Consider the following 22,137-nt stretch of genomic DNA (forward strand, 5'->3'; position numbering starts at 1 on the left):
TAAATTAGTAGAAATTATTTGTAATTATGAGTCATCAAATCCCAAAATTGTCACCATTATTGAGACATTAATTTCAGAGAATGAACCAGCTGTAAAACGACCAACACTGCTCGTGCACCTGTATACATGCCTGTTGCAATGACTCATAATGAGTTATAATCCTTCAAATATGATGTTATTTATAAATTATTTTTAATATATTTTATTAGAATTAATTAGTGAAACGTTTAAAATTTATTAAATATATATTTAAAAATTTAATAAATTCTCAACTTTATCTTATTGAATATATATATTTTAATGTAATTTTTTGCCAATATATTATGTAAGAAAAGAAAATTTGTGATAAAACTTTAACATTGTCACTTATAATTAGGATAAAAGACAAAAAAAATTCTACGTCTTATAAATAGAGGAGGAAAAATGGATTTCCTTGGAAATCAAACACAAAAAAGAAATGTGAAATATATTGCACATCACATATGCAATATATTTTATTACTTTTTTTTTCATATTATCCTTATTTAATGGTGGTTTATGCTTTTTAGACTTGACTCTTTGGCTTCTCAAATAATGATTTTAATAAGAGAAAGTTAGAAACTTTATTAATTTTCAAATAGAGTTATGGGTTTTAAATCTCTAATTGATTGATTCTGGTATATTAATTTTATTTCATAATTTATTGTTAAGAGATTTCAAACGATAGTTAAAAAGAAATGGAGGTAGTTAGTTTTACAATCTCCATTATAAAATAATTATTGCCATTTAAGTTTATCAACGCAAACTATAAAATACTAAATCATGGCAAAATCTAATTTTATTGGACTAAAATATCCTTTTAAGAGAATGATTTGATATTAAATTTTTAAGAGAAATAACAAAATTATCCCTCACTTAAATTAGTATTAGAACTTCTCTATTTCACTTGTTTATTGCCTACCTTCACTTGTTAATTTACTTATAGAATATTATTAATTGCCCCACTTAATTTATTTTCATTTTAGATATTTAAATTATCTTAAAATAATTTGTTAATTCCTATAATGTATATTTTTCATTTATTTATAAACTATTATTAATTACCTTATTTCACTTGCTCATTACCAAATTTTCACTTGATTTCATTTTAAGAAAATGAACAAGTTAAATAGGGCAGTTAGCAACATTTCATAAGTAAATAAACAAATAAAATAACTAAGGTAATTAATAAGTAAAGTAGGGTGGTTCTAATATTAATTTAAATGAAAATTTTTTTTATTTTCTTTAAAAATTTAATATCAAATCAGTATCCTTAGATTGCAGTAAAATTTTAAATATTTAAGAGTTTTAATTTAAATAAATATGATCAATGGGTCTTTATTAAAATTCTCCCTAATTAAAAATTGGCCCATAAAAAGGGGAAACTTATGGATAAATCTCAAATGAAAAATTAATTATTCAGAAATCCTAGCTACAAGAAGGCTAATTAGTGTAAAATTATACAAATGCCTTTATATATATACATAAAGGAAAACCAAACATATATAGCAATACCAAGACCAAGAACCAACAAGTGATGGTCTTCGTACAAGGGCTATGATTGCTTAATCATAAAATCTCAAATTTGAGTATGCGTAGACAAGAAGTAGAGTATTTGTAATGGTGGCTTAGTCCCTTTTGTATTACTTTATTGATATATATATATAGGGTATGTACAGAACCCTAGAAATAAAGTGATCAAAAAAAGTTTCAGACCTATTTACACACTGTAACCTAAATACAATTAGTCTGGACCAGCTGTAATGGGCAGCACGGTATTGGGCTTATTAATATTAGAGTGAGCCCAATAAATATTAGGCTTAGAGTGTTGTTTAGTTTCTATTTTAACATGCCCCCGCAAATGAGGAATCGGAGTTTTCAGGAGCCCAAGTTTGGAGAGAAAAGCCCAATGTCTGGAATGAGAGAGTGCTTTAGTGAATAGGTCTGCGATTTGTTCAGAAGAGGGTACATAGCGCACAGAAAGCTGTCTTTCAAGTACTTTTTCTCGAACAAAATGCACATCCAGTTCTATGTGCTTTGACCGAGCGTGATAAACTGGGTTAGAGGCGAGTGCTGCTGCGCTAAGGTTATCACACCACGCAATCGATGGTTCTCGAAGGTGAAGCCTGAGTTCTTGAGTGAACGATTGAATCCACGATAGTTCAGAAGCTAGATCTACCAGTGCTTTGTACTCAAACTCAGCGCTCGATCGAGAGACTACACGCTGTTTCTTTGCTGACCAGGAAATAAGGGTGTCGCCGAAGAAGACACAGAATCCGCCTACTGATCTACGATCATCAGGGCATACGACCCAATCAGCATCGGAAAAGCCCTGCAAGGTAAGGTGATTACTTGGTTTGATGCGTAAATTAAGATCTGTAGTTCCTTTAAGATATCTCAAGATCCGTTTTAAGCCTTGCCAATGAGTATCTCTCGGTGCACTTAGGAACTGACTCAGCTTGTTCACAGAAAACATAATATCCGGCCGAGTGTGAACCAAGTACTGTAAAGAACCAATAATCTGTCTGTAGAGTGTCGGATCTTTAAGCAAAGTACCCTCTTGTTTGAAGAAATACCGATTTAAGACCATAAGGGTTGGAACAGAGGAAGCATTCAACATTCCACACTTCTTTAAAATATTTAGGATATATTGTTCTTGTTTTAGATATAATCCTGTTTCATCCCTGTAAGCTTCGATGCCCAGAAAATGATGAAGTTGTCCCAGATCTTTTAAGGCAAACTGAGTATTCAATTGCTTTATGAAAAGATTTAGCATTGTAGAGACATTTCCAGTAACAATAATGTCATCTACATAAATTAAGACAAACATGATTACTTTGTCATACCTCAGGAAGAACAAAGATGAATCACTTTTTGAGTGAATGAAGCCCCAGTTAATTAGAGTCTTCTTAAGCTTATCAAACCAGGCCCTTGGTGCCTATTTTAAACCATAAAGTGCCTTTCTGAGTAGACATACATGATGTGGAAATTTAGTACTAATGAAACCTTTAGGTTGTCTCATTAGTACTTGTTCTTGCAAATCTCCATTCAAAAAGGCATTATTGATGTCCAGTTGTTTGATCTGGCAGTTGAAAGTTACTGCAACAGTAAGAATGAATCTAAGCGTAGAGGCCTTTAGAACTGGACTGAAAGTCTCATCAAAGTCAACGCCAGGACTTTGTTGAAACCCTTTAGCCACTAATCTAGCCTTGTTCTTCTAAAAGGATCCATCTGCATTAAACTTGGTTTTAAAAACCCATTTACAGTCCACTAAATTCCCTTGACTAGTGTAAGGTACCAACTCCTATGTCTTGTTGAGAAGCAAAGCATTGTACTCATCTTGCATTGCTTTTCTCCAGCTTTCAAACTGAAATGCCTCTGTAACTGATCTGGGTTCACAGTGATCAGAATAAGTAGCAGTAGTGATAGCACCAACATAGGGTGCTTTAGGCTTATGAATGCCTGCTTTACTACGAGTCACCATAGAATGTCTATTAACTGGGGTAATTTGCAGATCTTGTGAGCTGGTTGAATTATTGTCTGGATCAATTTGTGATTGTGGTAGGATAGTTGAGAATGCTGATCTTTATTCAGGACTGATATCTTGACTTGTTTCAGATGGAGCAGGTGTGAGAACACCTTGTATTGACTTGGAGGAGGATGTAGTGGATAGTCGTGAATCAAGAGGAGTTGCAGCAGTAGCTGAACTTGCATCCATGTCATTAGAAGAAGACAAAGGAGTAGTGTCATTGGCGCACTTCCTTTGAACAGAAGCTAGACTTTGTTTGAAAAAGGCTCTTGGATGAACGATTTGCTCTTCAGGTATGTTCTTCTTATCAATAAAACCTGTTGTAAAGGGGAATTCAGCTTCATTAAACACCACATTTCTAGAAATAAAAACTCTTCCAGTAGGACTAAGGCACTTGTAGCCTTTGTGAGCATTGTTATACCCAATAAACACACATTTGGTGGATCGAAACTGCAACTTGTGTTGATTATAAGGTCGTAAATAGGGATAACAAGCTGAACCAAACACCTTGAGTCTGTCATAGTCTGGGTGTGAGCCAAAAAGACAAAAATGAGGAGAGATTCCCCCTAAGACAGTAGATGGTAGAATATTGATTAGGTCTTTGGAAGTGCTGAAAGCTTCCCACCAATAAAACAGAGGCATTTTTGCTTGAGCAAGTAGTGTTAAACCCATTTCAACAACATGTCTATGTTTTCTTTCAGCTCGTCCATTTTGGGAAGATGTATGTAGGCATGAGTGTCGAAAATGAATACCTGAATCCTGCAACTCCTTAGTAAAACTTCTGTATTCTCCTCCCTAATCACTTTGAATCATTTTGATTTTGCTGTCAAACTGGTTTTCAACCAATTTTTTAAAGTGAATAAATGTACTCAAAGCCTCATCCTTTGATTTTAAGGGATAAACCCAAGAGTAGCGACTGTAGTCATCAACAAACAGGATATAAAAGTGAAAACCATTCATAGAAACAATAGGAGATGGTCCCCATAGATCTATATGAATTAATTCTAGTGGTTTGGTGGCATGTGAAACAGAGATTTTAAAAGGTAAGGCATGAGATTTTCCATATTTGCATGATTCACAAAACATATCTTCATTGTTTGAAACTTTAAGATTACAATCACTGATGATTCTGTTCAGAACCCTAGTATTAGGGTGTCCAAGCCTACAATGCCATAAAACTTTACTAGAAAGTAAATGATTGAGTGCTGAATAATCAGCTTCTTCAACCGTAGTAAATACAAGTTTCACATCTGCATTATTCTTTCCCTTGCCTTCTTCCAAAATTTGAAACATGCCACCATCACTAGGTTTCCCTTGTAACATTGTCACTCCTGTTTCCTGATCCTTCACAGAAACACCATATTTATTAAATATAACATCAGCATCATTATCATCAGCAATTTTATAGACACTCAATAAATTCTTTTTGATTTTTGGTGAATAAAGAATACTGCTCAGTTTGATAGGTGTCTCAGACTTTGATTGAATACTAGCTGAACCAATCTTTACAACACCTACCCTTTCACCATTGCCCACAATAATATTCATCTTACCATTCGGGTCTATAAGATTGTCAAGATGGTTGATGTCATTGGTGACGTGGCTGGTTGCTCCACTGTCTAAATACCAAGCATCATCATTTACGGTTTCAGGAGAGGCCCAAAAGGCTGAATTGAAGTTACTGTTCGACCTAGATTTTGACCCTAAAGAATTTGAACCTTGCTGTTTCCTTTGACTTGGTTTAGTAAAAGTCCTATCATAACGATAGAAACAAGTATCCACTTGATGCCCAAATTTTTCACAAAGCTGACACTGTGGTCGATCAGTATTCTTAGAGTTCCTGTTGTTGAAACCTCTTCCATATCTGCCACGGCCTCTAGAACCACGAGAGACACGCCCGCCTCACCAATTTTGCGGAGGAAAGGCTTCTGAACTAGCATAGTTGACCAGATTAGTAGAAACAGATAGTTGAGAGAATTGTTGTAACTATTCTTGTCTACTTTCATAAGTAAGTAATTCAGCTTGAAACTCTATCCAGTTAATTTCTTCAGCTTCACGACTTAATTGAACCACTATAGGGTTATAATCAGCATCAAGACCAGCTAAAATCTGAATAATGAGATCTGGAAGAGATACAGGAGTACTAGCTATAGACAATTGCTCAGATAGATTTTTCATTTTGGCTAAATATTTAGCCATCTTCATTGTTCCTTTTCTTGTGCATTGCAGTTCAGCTTTCAACATAAGCACTCTGGCTTTGGTTTGTGCTCCAGCTTGTTATCGTGCAGCTTCCCACAGTCCAGCAGAGGTTGATACGCTGGTCATTTGTGAAGAAATCTCCAAGGTCATGGTATTTAACAGCCAACCAAACAGAAGTTGGTCAGCAGCTACCCAGTCCTCAAAATCTGGGTTGATTGTTGCAGCATCTTTATCCATAATAAATTGCTGCGGACACTTGGTTGTTCCATTGAGGAACCCTTCAAGTTTATGCCCTTTGATAATGGGCAGCACGTGCATCTGCCAGGTGAGGAAGTTTGTGCCATCCAGCTTGATAGCACAAGGCTGATTCATGCCATTAGAACCTCCTAATCCCTTGGGTAAATTGTTCGCTGAAGCAAGAGACAGAGACCCAGTGCCTGTAGATGCAGATGAGGTGTGTGGAGTGTGTGGTGAAGCTTCAGCCATGGTTGTCAACCTTCATGCTCTGATACCAAGACAAGAAGTAGAGTATTTGTAATGGTGGCTTAGTCCCTTTTGTATTACTTTATTGATATATATATAGGGTATGTACAGAACCCTAGAAATAAAGTGATCAAAAAAAGTTTCAAACCTATTTACACACTGTAACCTAAATACAATTAGTCTGGACCAGCTGTAATGGGCAGCACGGTATTGGGCTTATTAATATTAGAGTGAGCCCAATAAATATTGGGCTTAGAGTGTTGTTTAGTTTCTGTTTTAACATGCGTGAATATAGAAAATATCTTTGAGAAAACTATCTTTAATAGGATCTACAATATTCAAATTTGATCAAATTAGATAGTCATATCAAAAAATAAAAGAAGTCAATGATAAATTGTCCCAATGACAGTGCTACTCCTTCACTTGCAAGAGGTCTTAGGTTTAAACAGGAGTGTTGACATGTTTATGGGGAAGAGCTAGGCTAAAGGTAAATTAAAGAAAATAAAAAATAAAGGAGCCTTTCATTAATACATGCATACAGACAACAATCAAGCAAATCATGCTCAAGATTTCTTTATATATATGTATGTATGTATTTGAACAAAGTCATCATTTAATTTAAAGATTTACGAAGTTTAACATATATTGAACTGTGAGACATATTTAAGTGTTCGTAACTAGAACTGTTCGACCTCTGTTTCTTGACTTGACTTAAATTTAAGATTTCTATTTTATTTCGAAGCACGAAATAAAATTTCACTAAAGACCTGAACCAGTGTAACCACACACACACACACACACACACACACACACACACACACACACACACAACCCCACCCCCCCCCCCCCCACCCACTATATATGGGACCAGTGGCTGTTGCTCAAAGCACACATGCGCATTCACCATGGCCAAGCAAATGAGGTGCAAATCTTCTATTTCTGTGTCCTTAATTCCTCTCTTTGCAATATTCACTCTCATTGCCTTACTTTCATGTGACGCTGCTAATGAAGATGATGATGATACGAAAACTTACATCATCTACTTGGGATCGCTTCCTAAGGAACCATCTTCTTACTCTCTTACCTCACACCACCTCACAATCCTTCAACAAGTTATTAATGGAATCGTCAATCCAAGTGCCTTGATTCGAAGCTACACCAAGAGCTTCAATGGGTTTGCTGCAAAACTCACCGGTGATCAGAGGGACAAGATGGCTGAGATGGACGAGGTGGTCTCTGTGTTTGAAAGCAAAACACTTCGAGTTCAGACGACAAGATCCTGGGACTTTATGGGATTCGTTAACACAGCGACGATAAAACGAAACTGTTCATCATCTGAGAGTGATGTTGTGGTCGGAGTTATTGACACCGGAGTGTGGCCGGAGTCCGAGAGTTTCAGTGACGAAGGTCTTAGTGATGTTCCTGGGAAATGGAGAGGGACATGTGCTGGTGGGAAGAACTTCACCTGCAACAAGAAGATCATCGGAGCTCGGTTCTATTCTGAAGATCGTGATTCTGCGAGAGACGAAGAAGGCCATGGAACTCACACTGCGTCTATAGCAGCTGGAAACATAGTTCATGGTGTCAGCTTTTATGGAATAGCAAATGGTATGTGTATAGGATATTATAAATAATTATTCATGATTTTTTAGTCTCAAATTTTCATATCATAATATTTATTTATCTTTTATCTGAAATCAGGATAATTAATCTTTATTTTTTAACCTTAAGGACATACCTCTACCCTTTCTCATTGAACTTGCTTTGAGGGTTGAGGGTATTGAAATATACACACAGTTACATAGGCATACTCCATGCACGTCGTATTGGATTAGGCTAATTAGTATTCCCTCCTATCTAAAATACCTGACATTTTTTAACTAGTGATAATAAAAATAAAAGACACTTTGTAAAAAATTAGTAGTATTAAATTCTTTTCTATGAATATTAATTGTATTGTAGAGAAAGATTATATAAAAAAAAGAGATAAAATATAATTAAGATATATTGTTTTTAATTAGAGGGTAATTTTAAAAAATATGCAATAATGTTTTTTCCATTTTCAATAATGCAAACCCGTGAAATCACTTTTAACTACTTTGTGAATATGTCCTATGCTTTGAACTGGAGGGAGTATAAATAAGTTAAGGGAAATTGTTCGAATATTTTATAAATATATTTCATTTTAAAGATGTTACCCCTTTAAAGACTGAGTCATACTAATTCTCGGCCTCTGTCTTGTGTGTGTGTGTGTGTGTGTTATGGGAAAATCGGTGGTGAGAAGAACCACTATTTTAAAGAAGTACCAAAGTCCTTTAACTAAACTTAATTCATTTGAAGGATCTTGATCCTTTTTATTTTCCAAATATATTTACCTCATGGTGCTTCTTGTCAATTCATAGATGCATATAAATTAGTAGATCCATCTTCTTCAGGAGACCCTGTTAATTAACCTATATGAGCATGATTATTTCTGAGAAAGTGATGATTCAGCTAATGCTACCGCTTGGCCAAAAAAAAAAAAAAAAGCTAATGCTACCTTACACACACAGTAATATTGTGTGTGTGTGTGTGTGTGTGTGTGTTTATGATTTTGTAAAACTCCAACAGGTACAGCAAGAGGAGGAGCTCCGTGTGCGAGAATTGCTACATATGCAGCTTGTAATAACAGAGGATATTGCCGTGACGAAGATATCTTGTCTGCTTTTGATGACGCCATTTCCGATGGTGTTCACATCCTTTCACTGTCACTGGGAAATGGAGCTCCGGCGGACTTCCTCCATGATTCGGTAGCCATCGGATCTTTTCACGCTATGGAGAAAGGGATCCTCACCGTCCAAGCTGCCGGAAACTACGGTCCTTTCATTGCCACCGTTTCAAGTGTAGCGCCATGGATCCTAACTGTAGCAGCAAGTAGTACAGATCGTAAAATCATCGACAAACTTGTTCTTGGGAATGGCCACACACTGGTTGGGAATTCTGTAAATGCTTTTGACTCGAATGGGTCCAAGTTTCCTATAGCCAAGGTTAATGGAGATTCAAAAGATTGTCCAAAGATCTTTGAAAGATTTTGTCCTTGTTTTGACACAAACCTGGTGAAAGGGAAGATTGTGCTGTGTCGTGAACTGTCTGCACTCAACTCTGCCAAGTCTCAAGGCATAGTTGGTGTCATCACATCTTCATATTCTTGGATTGAAGATTTGTCAGAAATAGTGTCAATACCTTCATTGGACATTTCCAACGATTCTTTCAGCATGGTTGAGTCCTACATAAATTCAACCCGAGATCCAAAAGCCGAGATAAAGAAGAGTGAGATTTGTGTTGATAAAGAGGCTCCAAGAACAATTGATTTCTCTTCACGTGGGCCAAATTCCTTCATAGCAGAGATCTTAAAGCCAGATATAAGTGCTCCTGGAGTTGATATTTTGGCTGCATATTCACCTGTTGCATCTGTTTCAGAATTTTCAGATGACAAGAGATCTGTGAAATACAACATTTTATCGGGAACCTCCATGGCTTGCCCTCATGTTTCTGGAATATCTGCATATTTGAAGAGCCTTCATCCAGATTGGTCGCCTGCAGCTATCAAATCTGCCATTTTAACCACAGCAAAACCTATGAAGAAAGCTTATTCTAAAGATGCTGTTGGTGAGTTTGAATATGGATCCGGGCATGTGGATCCAGTACGAGCTTGTGATCCTGGGTTGGTTTATGACATATCCAAGGAAAACTACGTGGAAATGTTGTGCAATTTTGGCTATAACACCTCTATGATTGGGCAGATTTCTGGAGATAATAGCAGCACTTGTCCCAGATCTTCTCATAGAGACTTGGTCAAAAATATGAATTATCCTCTACTTGGAGTTAATCTTAAGCCTTTCACACCATTCAAGGTTGAATTCATGAGGATAGTGACAAATGTTGGATTTGCCAATTCAACCTACAAAGCAAGTATTTCACCAGCAAGTTACAGGTTAAATATTACAGTAAACCCTAAAGTTCTTTCCTTCAAATCATTGAATGAGAAGAAGTCTTTTGTTGTTAGTATCACTGGGAAAGGCTTCATAAATGAAACCGCACGCTCCTTCTCATTGACATGGTCAGACGGCACCCACAAGGTGAGAAGTCCAATTGTTGTGATGGCCTACGAAGAGCTTTCTTCACTTTGAACTGTTCAAGTCTGTAGGACTTGAATCTTTGTTTCAATAAAAAGCTAGCAAAGATGCAAACCTGTTAGACGTCCTGTTTGCGTGTGTGTGTGTGTGTGTCTGTCTGTCTGTCTGTCTGTCTGTCTAATATTACAAGAAGTTTTAGCTTCCTAACATCCATCATATGTACTGAACTTGAATATGATTATCAAATAAATGTAAGGTCTCCTCCCTTGGGGAACTTTTCCAATTGTCTTACGCATAGTCAAATGGATATAGAGATGGAACAAACAAGAAATTTCTCTCTTTGTAACATTAAAGAGGTCTGACAAATTAGTTAGTGTAGTCTAGCAAATTGATGAACGCATGCAGATCATACACTATTTTTGCAATGATCTAATAGGCTCTATTTTGAGTTTTTAATGCTGTTTGGTTTCATCATCTCCAAGTACCTCATTCAAGAACGAAGGAAGATAAGTTATTTGAGTATTACGACACAAAAAATACTAGTTGTCCTGTGTTTTTTTTTTTTTTTAAGGAGAAAAAAAAGAAAAGGGAACTCGGTGAAAATCTGAATTATCCTTTACTAGAGTTCAAGTTAAGCCTTCTATGCCATTTAAAGTTCAGCTTAATGGGGCAGTGACAAATTCTGAAATAAATATCACTGTAGAGCCTCAAGTTCTAAGTAACATTCCACTTATTTAATGAGAATAAATCTTTTGTCATTAATCAAATTGGAGGGGGCATCACTAGTGAATTTGCCTCACCATTATTGTCTCATTGATATGGCCAGATGGCACCCACAATGTAGAAGTCCAATTCTCGTCAAGGGTTTACATAACCTTATCTAGTTTAACTATTCAAGTTGTTGTTTCCATCAAAGCACACAGAACAACATATGCATGCTTTGATGTCATTGCCAAATGCATACTTTTTATAGATGATATAATTTTTATTACAAAGATAAAAGAAGAAATTAACTATAAACTTAATTTATAAAGTTGAAAGGTTTCTGTCTAAATGAAAGTAAAACAAAATATTTACATTATAATTTTAATAAGAAATAAGTTAGTAGTAATTTAAAAGTAAAATTAAAAGATTAGATTATATTTCAAGTGACTAAGTTTAAATATTTAAAAACTATTATTTAACATGATGAGAAAATTGATGAAAATATTATATATAAGATACAAGTTCGATGATTTAATTGAAAAAAGGCTAAAGGTGTTATTTATAACCAAATAGTACCTAACAAATTGATAGTAAAATTTGAGCTTTGAAGGGTAACAAGAACATAAAGTTGGAGTAACATATGAGAAAGTTGATATGAATGTGAAGGCATACACATAAAAATAAAATCTGAAATGAACATGTATAAAAAAAAATGAACATATCTCTTATTAAGAGAAAAATGATAGAAAATCATTTGAAATGATTTGAATATATAGGTTAAAGGTACAGATTTAGTCACAAACTATTTTTTAAGGAACATCTGATAGCTTAAACTATCAGATGATGCAAAATAAATCACGAACTTTTAAAAACAGAGCATCCAATAGCCCGCCATTAATTTAAACTAACGGACGTTATGTGGGGCCCACAATGATATGTAGCATGACACAGGCGTAACATGTCAACATAATAAAGGTATAAATTTAGCTACGAATTATTTTTCGAGGAGCATTGGGCAACCTCTATTATAAAAAAAATGGATCATCCAACACCTTCTCCTCAATTTTGACTAAACATCATTTATTTTCATACTTATAAGACCCAGAAAGCATTAATCTCTCCAATCTTTTTGCCTTCGTTCTCAACATAAGCTCCAGAAGAAGAGGTTCAATAAGTTTTTATCTGAAGACATTCGCAAGGATGATGCTAATGAAGTAGAAGCTTGATTTTACTACGCATGAAAAAAGCTTGATTCTAACTTAATTTAGTCATGAACTATTTTTTCTAATCTGTTAGATCGTTTTCATGAATATCTTTAAATAAAAACTCTTTAAACCTTTTCTTCTCAAGTTGAGATTGAGAACAAAGACAAAAAGATGTAGAGATTAATGCTTTCTGAACCTCATAAGTATAAAAATAAATAATGTTTGATCAAAATTGAAGGAAAGGTATTGGGTGATCTGTTTTTTTATAATATAGGCCACCAAGTACTCCTCAAAAAATAATTTGTGTCTAAATTAACACCTTTACCATGCTGACATGTCACGCTTGTGTTATGCAATATGTCATTATGAGCCCCACATAACGTTCATTAGCTTAAGTTAACGGTAAACTACTGGATGCTCTATTTTTAAAAATTTGTAATTTATTTTGCACTATCTAATAGTTTAGGCTACCAGATATCCCTTGAAAAATAATTTGTGACCAAATTTGCTACTTTACTCGAATATATATAAAGAAGATTGTAGGAAACACCAATAAAAAAGTGAAAGGAATAATTTTGAACCATATTAAAAAAATGATAGAAAAAAACCAAAGAAAATACTTAAAAAAGTTATTGATCGAGAGCTCCTAATTAACAACATTCTTAAAAGTGTAATAAATGATATAGTACAATGACATAATATAATCCATATAATAAGCCTCTGAGGCTTATTGCTATTGTTATAGTATTTGTTATTGCCAAAAATATTAACATCCTAAATTCTAGGTGTATTGAACCCCACCATCTATAAATGTAGGCCCCCCCTATCTGGACCAGAAAAATAAATCTATTAACAAAAAATCTTCTAGTTCATTGCCTTCAAAAGTATTTCATCGAATACGGCTGTGACACGAAAGGAAGAAATTCTCTCGTTATAACACCCACCAAAACCTGCTTGAGTGTCACCCCCGCCCAAAAAAAAAAAAGCAAGAAAGCATGATGAATGAATTTTACAAATACTACCTACCAGATTGACAGAATTGAAAGAAAAGGGGCTAAAATGACAACTGAGAGCAAACGAAAGGGGCTAAAAGTAAACTTCGTCAAATATAAAAGAAACATCTATACACATACACGCACAACACATATCTCAGCAGCAGGATCAGTCTAACAGTGAGATCATACATATCATTTCTTCCACTTCTTATTGATTATTAAGCAAAAAGAGGCGGCAGATATTACATTTCTTGAACATTGATTGACTGAAAAGGACTCTGTCACTTCTTTCTTGATACTGCTGCTGCTATCCCACCTGCTACCAGTCCTACAGCAGTTGCAGCAATGCCAAGGCCAATGACACCATCTACAAGGGATGAGGGAAATAACAGACAAAATCAGCGCGGAAATCAAATCAATAACAATAACCCCTCACTTCTAACCCAGAAATTTTTATGTACTTCTTGCATGGCAAAAGTTGATGCAAGGAGCTAAAAGAATATCAGAATAATAAGTTTGTAACCAAATCCCTGCATGTGGAAAATTGGTGAATTCTCATTGGCTCCTTGCACAGCCAGGGTTGTGCAATATATCTACGCAAGAATTTCTCCTTATGGATCTAGAACCACTAAACCATAAGAGTAAGAGAATGAGGTAGTGTGCAACTAATATTGCCAAGGAAGGAGATTGCCTCCCACAAAACTCAAGGACACCCTATATCATGATACCATCACCAAAATAATAAGAAACGCAGGAAATATCTAAGGAAATCTGGAGTTGTGGGGAAACCTTTTGTGATCTTGTCTTCAATTATCTTCTTAAGCGTCACTGCCTGCCTCCAGTCAGGAGCAATCTACAAAACAAAAATATGTTGTTGATGCAACGGTTAAAATTCAGTAAAAGGAATGGTGAAAAGCACTAGACAAAATCTTCAAGTTGAAGGAGATATTTACTAGAGTTTGCTGCCAAGTTTGTAACATAATACCTCAAAACCACTCAAAATTACACATAAATTCTGCCAGATTTTCCTTCATAACTATCAAGATTAATATATCAGACTTCAGTATTTGAGAAGAGAACAAATTCATAAATCCATATATTTCTTCTGGTCATGGATGCCATATAAAAGTAACGAACTAGTATCAACCAAACAAGTGTTCAAAACAAATCTTCTTAGGTGGATAATTTAACTTCAAATTCAGCAGACATATCAAACAAGGAAAGCACCAATTACAGAAACAGTTGCTCAAGAATTCCTAGGTAAATGAACATTTTGCATTAATAGAATTCAGATTCTCTCGCAATCAATGAAGTTCTGTATCTTAAACAAGATAATTCAAGATAGAGATGGCAATCATACAAGGATGAATCTAGAATTAGATACGTCGGGGCAAGAATTGGAAAATAAGAGAGGGGTTGGGAGGGCTAAAAAATTTTGAATATTTTTTTAACAAGTAAAAAGCCCTGGGGGGGCCCAGATTCGTCACTGGTCATACATTTATGCATAAACAATCTCTAAAGGATTAACAAAATTAGATAAAGGAGTTCACGTTGACCAATAAGACAAAAATATTAGAGGGGCTGAAAGAACTTCAATTTCCTAGATTAACCAACAACTCTGGAGACAGAACGCCATACCAATAGACATCTATCCACAAGATCCCTACTCCTTGAATAATCACCACTTCTGTAATACCCAACAGCCAGAAGATATAGCCTCTCCCTCTGTAGCAGTGGGTCAGTTGTACCAGGTAAAGATGCTGTCACATACATGTTATCATATGGTTAACAAAAGTTGCAAGAATAAAAACAAGATATACATCTATGACAGCAGAGTAGCTCAATTTGAATATTCATCCATTTGAAACGAAATGATACAGACCTCCTTGTTAAAAACCTAAAGGATAAAGACTGTGAGTGAATGTATGTGCATGCATGTCAGCAAGTGAATCAATTCTCTGGGTGAATGCCCAGCATACATATACGGCTACCTTCAAGCATTGCTATCCCACGTTGTGCATCTTCTGGTCGTCTTGAGTGAACAAGGGCCCATGATAAACGCAAGAGACATTCCTTCATAGAGTCATCTGAGCCAGCCTCAGCAACCTCTCTTTCACACGCCTGCAGGTGCATTTAGAAAGCAGATGAGGTAACCGATAAGAAAAAAAATCCAGCAGAAAAATATGCTGTGCCTATCAACAAAGACATGCTGTAAAAAGTGTTGTCAAAAAGGAAATTTGAGAAAAACATGCTTGAGATGAAATTCAATGTAAGAAAAGAAAAGTATGATGATAACATTAAATGATAAATCCAGCAGGCACACACGCTGACACAGCATACAACAACAACAACAACAACAAGCCTTTATCCCACTAGGTGGGGTCGGCTACATGGATTGCAAGACGCCATTGTGCTCTATCATTTATTAAGCTTTTAGAAATATTATTAATTAAGAGATCACGTTCAACAACTTCCAAGAGTGTTCTCTTAGGCCTTCCTCTACCTCTCTTAATCGGATTCAAAGTTATATGTTCCACTCTTCTCACTGGTGCCTCCCTTGGTCTTCTTTGTACATGCCCAAACCATCTCAACCGATTTTCTACCATTTTTTTCTCAATAGGTGCCACCCTCACTTTTTCGCGTATGTGCTCATTTCGAATTTTATCTTTACGTGTATGTCCGCACATCCATCGTAACATTCTCATCTCTGGTACTCCAACTTTATGCTCTTGCTGTCCCGTTAGAGCCCAGCATTCACTACTATTCACATGCTGACACAGCATATTCAACTAAATTTGACTGTCACAAGTAACTCATCTAGTATTGTGCTTTCTTTATTATGATCTTGAAATCAAGAGAATTGTACTAGATGTAGATATGGCCAACACAAATAGCAATAAGCACTACGAGAAAGAATAAAAATATGATGTATAAAGGGGCAGTAAAGACTCAAACCAGATTTCTCACATTAAGCAAGAGGGAAAGGACCAATTTGGCATCGCACCCACAAATATGGCTTATGTTCAGAATATGTCGTCCTAATGATGAGAAAATAATTTACTTGGTCTCCTGCCTTTCCTTAAGAAAAATATCAAGTCCTCAATTTTTTATTCTCTCCCCACAAAAAGGACCTAGCTTACTCGGCTGAGAATGGCAATCATGTTCATATAAAGCATAATTCACTCTTTTGCGGAAGACATAAAAGAGGCATTTATAATTTTAAAATCTGCCATTAAAAAATGGGCACACACGTGCCTACGCACACATGCTAAGATGCACCCATGACTGCAACTGTTGATACTCTTCTTGAAATGCTAGATATCTAACCTATGTAAGTTTAAGCTAAATTTATGCACTCAATTATAATAGCGTTCAACAAAGTCAGGCAGATAGAAACAACCAATTAGTTAATTGAAGTAGCAAAAACAAACATAATTCTCCTGCATACTCCCACAATGATATTTTTGGTTGACGTGGCAACATCAGCTAGCTACAGGATTTTTTTTTTTTTTTTGGACAAGCAGCTAGCTGCAGTTTTACCACAGCAAGATACAGCAGAAAGTAGAAAGAAACAAAATGTATCCTCTGCAAATATGAAAATTCAACCACAAAGACGGGCTAGAAAATAAAAACATCCAAAGATGCGAGTTTGATAAATTAGGAATTAGCAACAGAGAACGTTATCTTAAGATGAAATTATTTTGAGCACCATATTTGAAGTTCGTTATTCATTCTAGGTTACGTCATAAGAATAAAGGATCACATCTACGATTTATCTCACCTTATTAGGTGGTATATGCAAAACAAAAATTTCCCATATTACTTGATCCTCGTAAAGACTCAGCTTCACATTCAAATTATATTTTGAGTTAAAAATAGCCAAAAATTAATCAATTCTTCATTCGTCAAACCAACACATTTCAATATAACAAGGACAACTCTTTTTGAATTTAACACCAGCACCCACAAAAAGAAAAAGAAAGAAAGAAAATTACAAATTACATCAGGTTTAAAAGAAAAATTATAAGAAAGAAAAAGAAATTAAGAAAATACCCAACCCTGCAGCTCCAGGGAACGATCGATAGCTTGAGAAGTTCAATAACAAGGCTTCAAAATCAGAACAAGCAAAGCAGAAACAGAGAATCTAGATACTAACAAAGACGAAATACCATAGGAAACCTAACGCATGTTCGAATTCCCATTCAAATTAAACAAAAACTAATTCAATCAATTGGTGGATGGAGGCATTGAAGAGAAGCATGAGCTTACAGCGACTATGTCAGGATCACACCAAGGCAGCTGATCTCTACCGGAAAAGAAGTTACCGATGGAGTCGATCATCATCCCTAGCTTGGCTTCCAGCTTAGCCATAAAATCAAGAAGGAGCTGAACTCGCGAAGAAGAAGGATGAAACTGACAGCCGAGAAGAGACGAGACTTGGTATCCAAGTTAAATATCCAAGCTAAGTTTAAAATTTCTTCGTCCTCAAGTCCTTAAATTTTTAATATTAAATTTAAGAAATAGGGAACATGACAGCTGCAGACCTATCAGAGGATTATTGATAATCACAAGCTACTAATTTTTAAAATCTCATAAAAAGACCCAGATCTTCTGTTTCAATTAAAAATAAGAGAAAATTACGCCTAAGTGCCTAACAAGAAACGGCACAATCAAATTTCACGACATCCTGTACCAACAAAATATCACGACATCCTGTACCAACGAACACTTGGTTTGACCGGCAGAGAAATTGAAAAATCAACATTTTTAATAAAATAAATGGAATTAAATAGTGGCCAATGAGAAGTTGTCTAAACGGGGAAGCTTCTATGAGAAAGAATAAATTATGCGTGCCACAACACAAGGAAAATCTACACGAGGATGGGAAGAAAAACTTTCAAAATAAAAATGAAAAACTAACCAATGGTAATGCTTCTACAATGAGAGCGGAATGAATTTAAGTGCCTATCATATAAATGATGAGTAAGAACTTATATCATTCAAATTTAATTTTTTATGATTTAAATTTATAATTTTTAATAGGTATTTTTTTAAATAAAAATTATTTTTTTGAAAAATTAATACTCCTTCCATTTAAAAATATAAGATATTTTTTGAGGAGTTGTATATTTAAAAATGTATGGCATTTTTAGTCTTTTGAGGTGTAATTATTATCTTTTTTAAAAAAATTTATCTATTGATGTTAACTTTATTTTTATTATAGGGTGTTTAATAAAGGTAAATATAAAAAGATATGGTTAATTTAAAAGTAAATAACTACTTTATTAAAAGTAAGATTTGATAAAAAAATATTTTATATTTTTAAACCAAGAGAGTAGTTAAAAAATTGTCTTATTTTAGATTTTATATCTATTAAAATATTTTAAAAAAATAAAAATAAAAAACTATAAATCTAAATCATCTAAATTTAATCTAAAAGGTATAGAGATGATGAGCTTTCTGTATGATGAGCTCTGAAGCTGGTTCAACAAAACAGAAACATTATTTAAAGATGATCTTATATTAAAATAAACTAACCAATGAAAAAACAGAATTTATATTAGGGTAAAGCAATCTGACCAATAAGAAAGATGACACCATTCAATTGCTTTTTACGACTTTTGCATAATAAGATTGATGTGCTACTAACTTTTCAAAGATTCACAAGTGATTATACACAGATTGACAAGTGATTACCTACAATGAAATCACAATTGACAATTAAAAATTTTATAAGTGACTATCTATTAATTAAAAGCTGATTTTCCAAGTATTCACAAATGATTATTCTTTTCAAAAATTAATATACATTTACAACTGATTATTCAAAAATTTAGCAGTGACTATCTTGATTAAAAGTGATTATCTATGAATCCATAGCTGACTTCTTCAATATTTACAAGTGACTAATCAAATGGGCATTCTAGTCCAATAAAATAATTTTTAATTGCAACAAAGGACCTAGGTTCTTCCATGAAATTTCAAAAATTAGAGTTTTGTAAATGTCATTAATTCTTTAACAGGGTCTGCAACTGTCCTTTTCCCTATTAAAATATCTTGTGAACAGTATAGCTTCTGTTTATTTTCCGGAAAAATACCGTTTATTCCGTTTTTATTGTGAAGATGATGATTCTCAGAATTATAATTACAAGACACAAAGGCAAAGGGTGAGAGGAAGGTACAAGGAAACTGCAAGGTGCCTTCCAATCTGTTTGCTTCTGTACAACAACGGTTTCCTTCGAAATTCCCCTTCTTGACATTTTAAGGAAACCTCATTGGCCTAATTATTATCATATGGACAAAATTTCTGTTTTTTTTTAACATTATCTTCATTTTAAACAGAATTATTTTTTATTTAAAGTATCCCATAAATACATTGAAATGACTACTTCTATATACTCTGTTAAGACAATCCATCTGTGCTAATAACAAGTTGTCCTATCAGTAAGACAGTAACACCATCTTTTTACAGACGTGAGATCCAAAATTCAAACCCTACATTAATACCTAGATGTGTGAGTTGTGTTGTTGATCACTTTAAAAAAAGACACTGTCCATTTCTTATGTAACTAAAAAAGTATTTTTAAGCATTGGCTAAAAATATAGCTTATATAGAGGTATTACTCGATATGTAGTTTTATGACAATATTTTTACCAGCAGTTTTATAATCATATTTGTTAAATAGGGGTACATATTGCTCGTAAATATTAAATAATACACACACAAATATATAAAAGCCTCTATTGTAAAACATGTTGATAAAACTAAAAGCAAGATATGGTATGTAAGTACAACGTAGTGAGTTCAAATATCTTTTGATATAGTGAAAATAATAATATTAATTATAAAATATAATGTTTGCATATCTTTGTAATACACAAAATAGTTAAAGCCACAAATCATACCTAAAAGTTAAGAAAATAGCTCAGAACATAAAGTCATAAATAAGCTAATAGAATGGAAGCTAAATCGAGATGCTTCATGGGCATGCTAGTCCAAACATCCGTTTGCCTTCTTGAAGGAATGATCAATGCAAACAATCCAATCTTATGATGAAATTTTTTATCTTTTGGATAAGTCTTAATGATAACTCCGCCTATGTTTATAGCCGGTCCCAAGCCCGGGTAAAGGAGGAGGGTTGTGTTAGGCCATCAACAGCCAATGTAAAAATTTGTTGAATCTATCATGAACATGGACAATAGACGTTATAATGTTAATGCTAGGTCGTTGCCCGTAAGTAACGCGCTGCATGGCTCGAGTACAGTGATAAGTGAGTTAGAGCCGCTGCATCGGCGCCCGGATGTAGTGTTAAATGAGCAAGGGCTACCGCGTCATTCTGGACGCACGCGGCTAAAGAAGTTAGTCCATAAGAGCAAAATTAGATTTGGTACTTGGAATGTTGGGACATTAAATTGTAAATCTGTAGAGGTTGTAGGGGTTATGATTCAAAGGAAAATCAATATCCTTTGCTTGCAAGAAACAAAATGGCGTGGAGAAAGAGCTAAGGATATTCAAGGTTTCAAACTTTGGTATACAGGAAAAGTAAGTGCACGCAATGGAGTAGGCATCATTATAGATAAGGAGTGGAAGAAGAACGTTGTAGAAGTTAGCAGAATTGGAGACAGAATTATTTCTTTAAAAATGATAATTGGACGTGAGACTGTTAATATTGTTAGCGCTTATGCGCCGCAAGTCGGGACAGAAGCCAGTCTTAAGGAATTATTTTGGGAGGATCTGGAGGGGTTGATTCGACACATACCACAGAGTGAAAAGATTTTTATTGGAGGAGACTTTAATGCGCATGTCGGGAGGGAAGCTGGTCAGTATGCGAGGGTGCATGGTGGTTTTGGTTTTGGAGAGCTAAACAATGAAGGGCAAACTCTTCTTGATTTCTCATTGGCGTATGATTTTAAATTGCCAACACTTGTTTCAAGAAGAGAGATGAGCATCTCATCACTTACAAAAGTGGAGCCTCAAGGTCGCAGATTGATTTTCTTTTGGTTAGGAACACAGATAGAAAACTTTGTAAAAATTGTAAGGTGATCCCTGGAGATGCTGTAACGACACAACACAGGGTCCTAGTCCTTGATGTGTGTATTATGAGTAAAATCCAAAAACGTCGACAAGTAGTAACACCAAGGATTAGGTGGTGGCAATTAAAAGGTGAGAAGCAAGATATTTTCAAGCAAAATCTTTTGGATAAAGGAATTTGGGATTCTCAGGGAAGTGCTAACATCATATGGGAGGATATGGCTAAAAAGATACGGGAGGTTGCAAAAGTAGTTTTGGGAGAATCGAAAGGTTCTGGTCCGAGAGATAAGGAGTCTTGGTGGTGGAATAATAGTGTACAGGACAAAATCAAGTATAAGAAGAACTGTTTTAAAGCCATACATTTGTGTAACAATGAGGAAAATTGGGAGAGGTACCGTATGGCTAAGAAGGAAACTAAGAGAGCTGTGGGTGAAGCTCGTTCCAAAGCTTTTGAAGAATTTTATAAGAACCTTGAGACGAAGGAAGGAGAGCAAAATATTTATAAGATTGCCAAGAGTAGGGAAAGAAAATCAAGAGATCTAGAACAGGTAAGGTGTATTAAGGATGAAGAGGGAAGAATTTTAGTTACAGATGATGAAATTAAAAATAGATGGGAGACTTATTTTTCTAAACTTTTCAATGATGGAGAGGATTCATCTAGTAACTTGGAGGATTTAGTAACTGGTGAAGGAGAACAAAATTTGTCATTCTATCGAAAAATACGTGATAAGGAGGTAAAGGAAGCTCTTAAGAAAATGGCAAATGGTAGAGCTAACGGACCTGATTGTATATCTATCGAAGCGTGGAAATGTTTAGGTGAAGAAGGGGTGAGATGGTTAACTAAGTTATTTAATGT

General features: G+C 34.8%; 3 protein-coding genes across 4 annotated transcripts; 2 read left to right on the forward strand and 1 right to left on the reverse strand.

Moving 5' to 3' along the window:
* Nucleotides 1-1,995: 1,995 nt before the first annotated feature.
* On the forward strand, nt 1,996-6,496 carry LOC129300246 (uncharacterized). 2 transcript variants are annotated; one of them, XM_054938803.1, is made up of 3 exons: nt 1,996-2,362; nt 3,637-3,840; nt 5,777-6,496. In XM_054938803.1, the coding sequence occupies exons 2-3, from the start codon at nt 3,821-3,823 to the stop codon at nt 6,111-6,113; spliced, it is 357 nt and encodes a 118-aa protein (XP_054794778.1). In that variant the 5' UTR covers nt 1,996-2,362; nt 3,637-3,820; the 3' UTR covers nt 6,114-6,496. The 2 variants fall into 2 exon arrangements, with proteins under 2 accessions (XP_054794778.1, XP_054794770.1); XM_054938795.1 differs by having other exon boundaries at nt 1,996-2,357.
* A 638-nt stretch (nt 6,497-7,134) lies between these two features.
* On the forward strand, nt 7,135-10,628 carry LOC129303992 (subtilisin-like protease SBT4.3). Its single transcript, XM_054943604.1, has 2 exons — nt 7,135-7,837; nt 8,840-10,628. The coding sequence occupies exons 1-2, from the start codon at nt 7,135-7,137 to the stop codon at nt 10,396-10,398; spliced, it is 2,262 nt and encodes a 753-aa protein (XP_054799579.1). The 3' UTR covers nt 10,399-10,628.
* A 2,713-nt stretch (nt 10,629-13,341) lies between these two features.
* On the reverse strand, nt 13,342-17,699 carry LOC129302070 (mitochondrial fission 1 protein A-like). Its single transcript, XM_054940744.1, has 5 exons — nt 17,519-17,699; nt 15,241-15,370; nt 14,888-15,009; nt 14,039-14,102; nt 13,342-13,616 (listed from the first exon to the last, which is right to left on the reverse strand). The coding sequence occupies exons 1-5, from the start codon at nt 17,618-17,620 to the stop codon at nt 13,531-13,533; spliced, it is 504 nt and encodes a 167-aa protein (XP_054796719.1). The 5' UTR covers nt 17,621-17,699; the 3' UTR covers nt 13,342-13,530.
* Between the last annotated feature and the right edge of the window lie 4,438 nt (nt 17,700-22,137).

Source organism: Prosopis cineraria, unplaced genomic scaffold, assembly GCF_029017545.1.
Source record: "Prosopis cineraria cultivar Desert tree isolate PC_DT_omini unplaced genomic scaffold, ASM2901754v1 PC2, whole genome shotgun sequence".
In the NCBI taxonomy this organism is placed as follows: Eukaryota; Viridiplantae; Streptophyta; class Magnoliopsida; order Fabales; family Fabaceae; genus Prosopis; species Prosopis cineraria.

Excerpts from the sequence above, each read along its gene's own strand:
- LOC129300246 (XM_054938803.1), top strand. The coding sequence starts at position 3,821 with ATGAACGATTTGCTCTTCAG. Across the intron at positions 3,841-5,776 it reads ATGAACGATTTGCTCTTCAG|TTCAGCTTTCAACATAAGCA; the intron begins GTATGTTCTTCT and ends TGTGCATTGCAG.
- LOC129303992 (XM_054943604.1), top strand. The coding sequence starts at position 7,135 with ATGGCCAAGCAAATGAGGTGCAAATCTTCTATTTCTGTGTCCTTAATT. Across the intron at positions 7,838-8,839 it reads CTTTTATGGAATAGCAAATG|GTACAGCAAGAGGAGGAGCT; the intron begins GTATGTGTATAG and ends AAACTCCAACAG.
- LOC129302070 (XM_054940744.1), bottom strand. The coding sequence starts at position 17,620 with ATGGCTAAGCTGGAAGCCAAGCTAGGGATGATGATCGACTCCATCGGT. Across the intron at positions 14,103-14,887 it reads TTGTGGATAGATGTCTATTG|ATTGCTCCTGACTGGAGGCA; the intron begins GTATGGCGTTCT and ends TTTGTTTTGTAG. Across the intron at positions 13,617-14,038 it reads TGAAGACAAGATCACAAAAG|ATGGTGTCATTGGCCTTGGC; the intron begins GTTTCCCCACAA and ends CATCCCTTGTAG.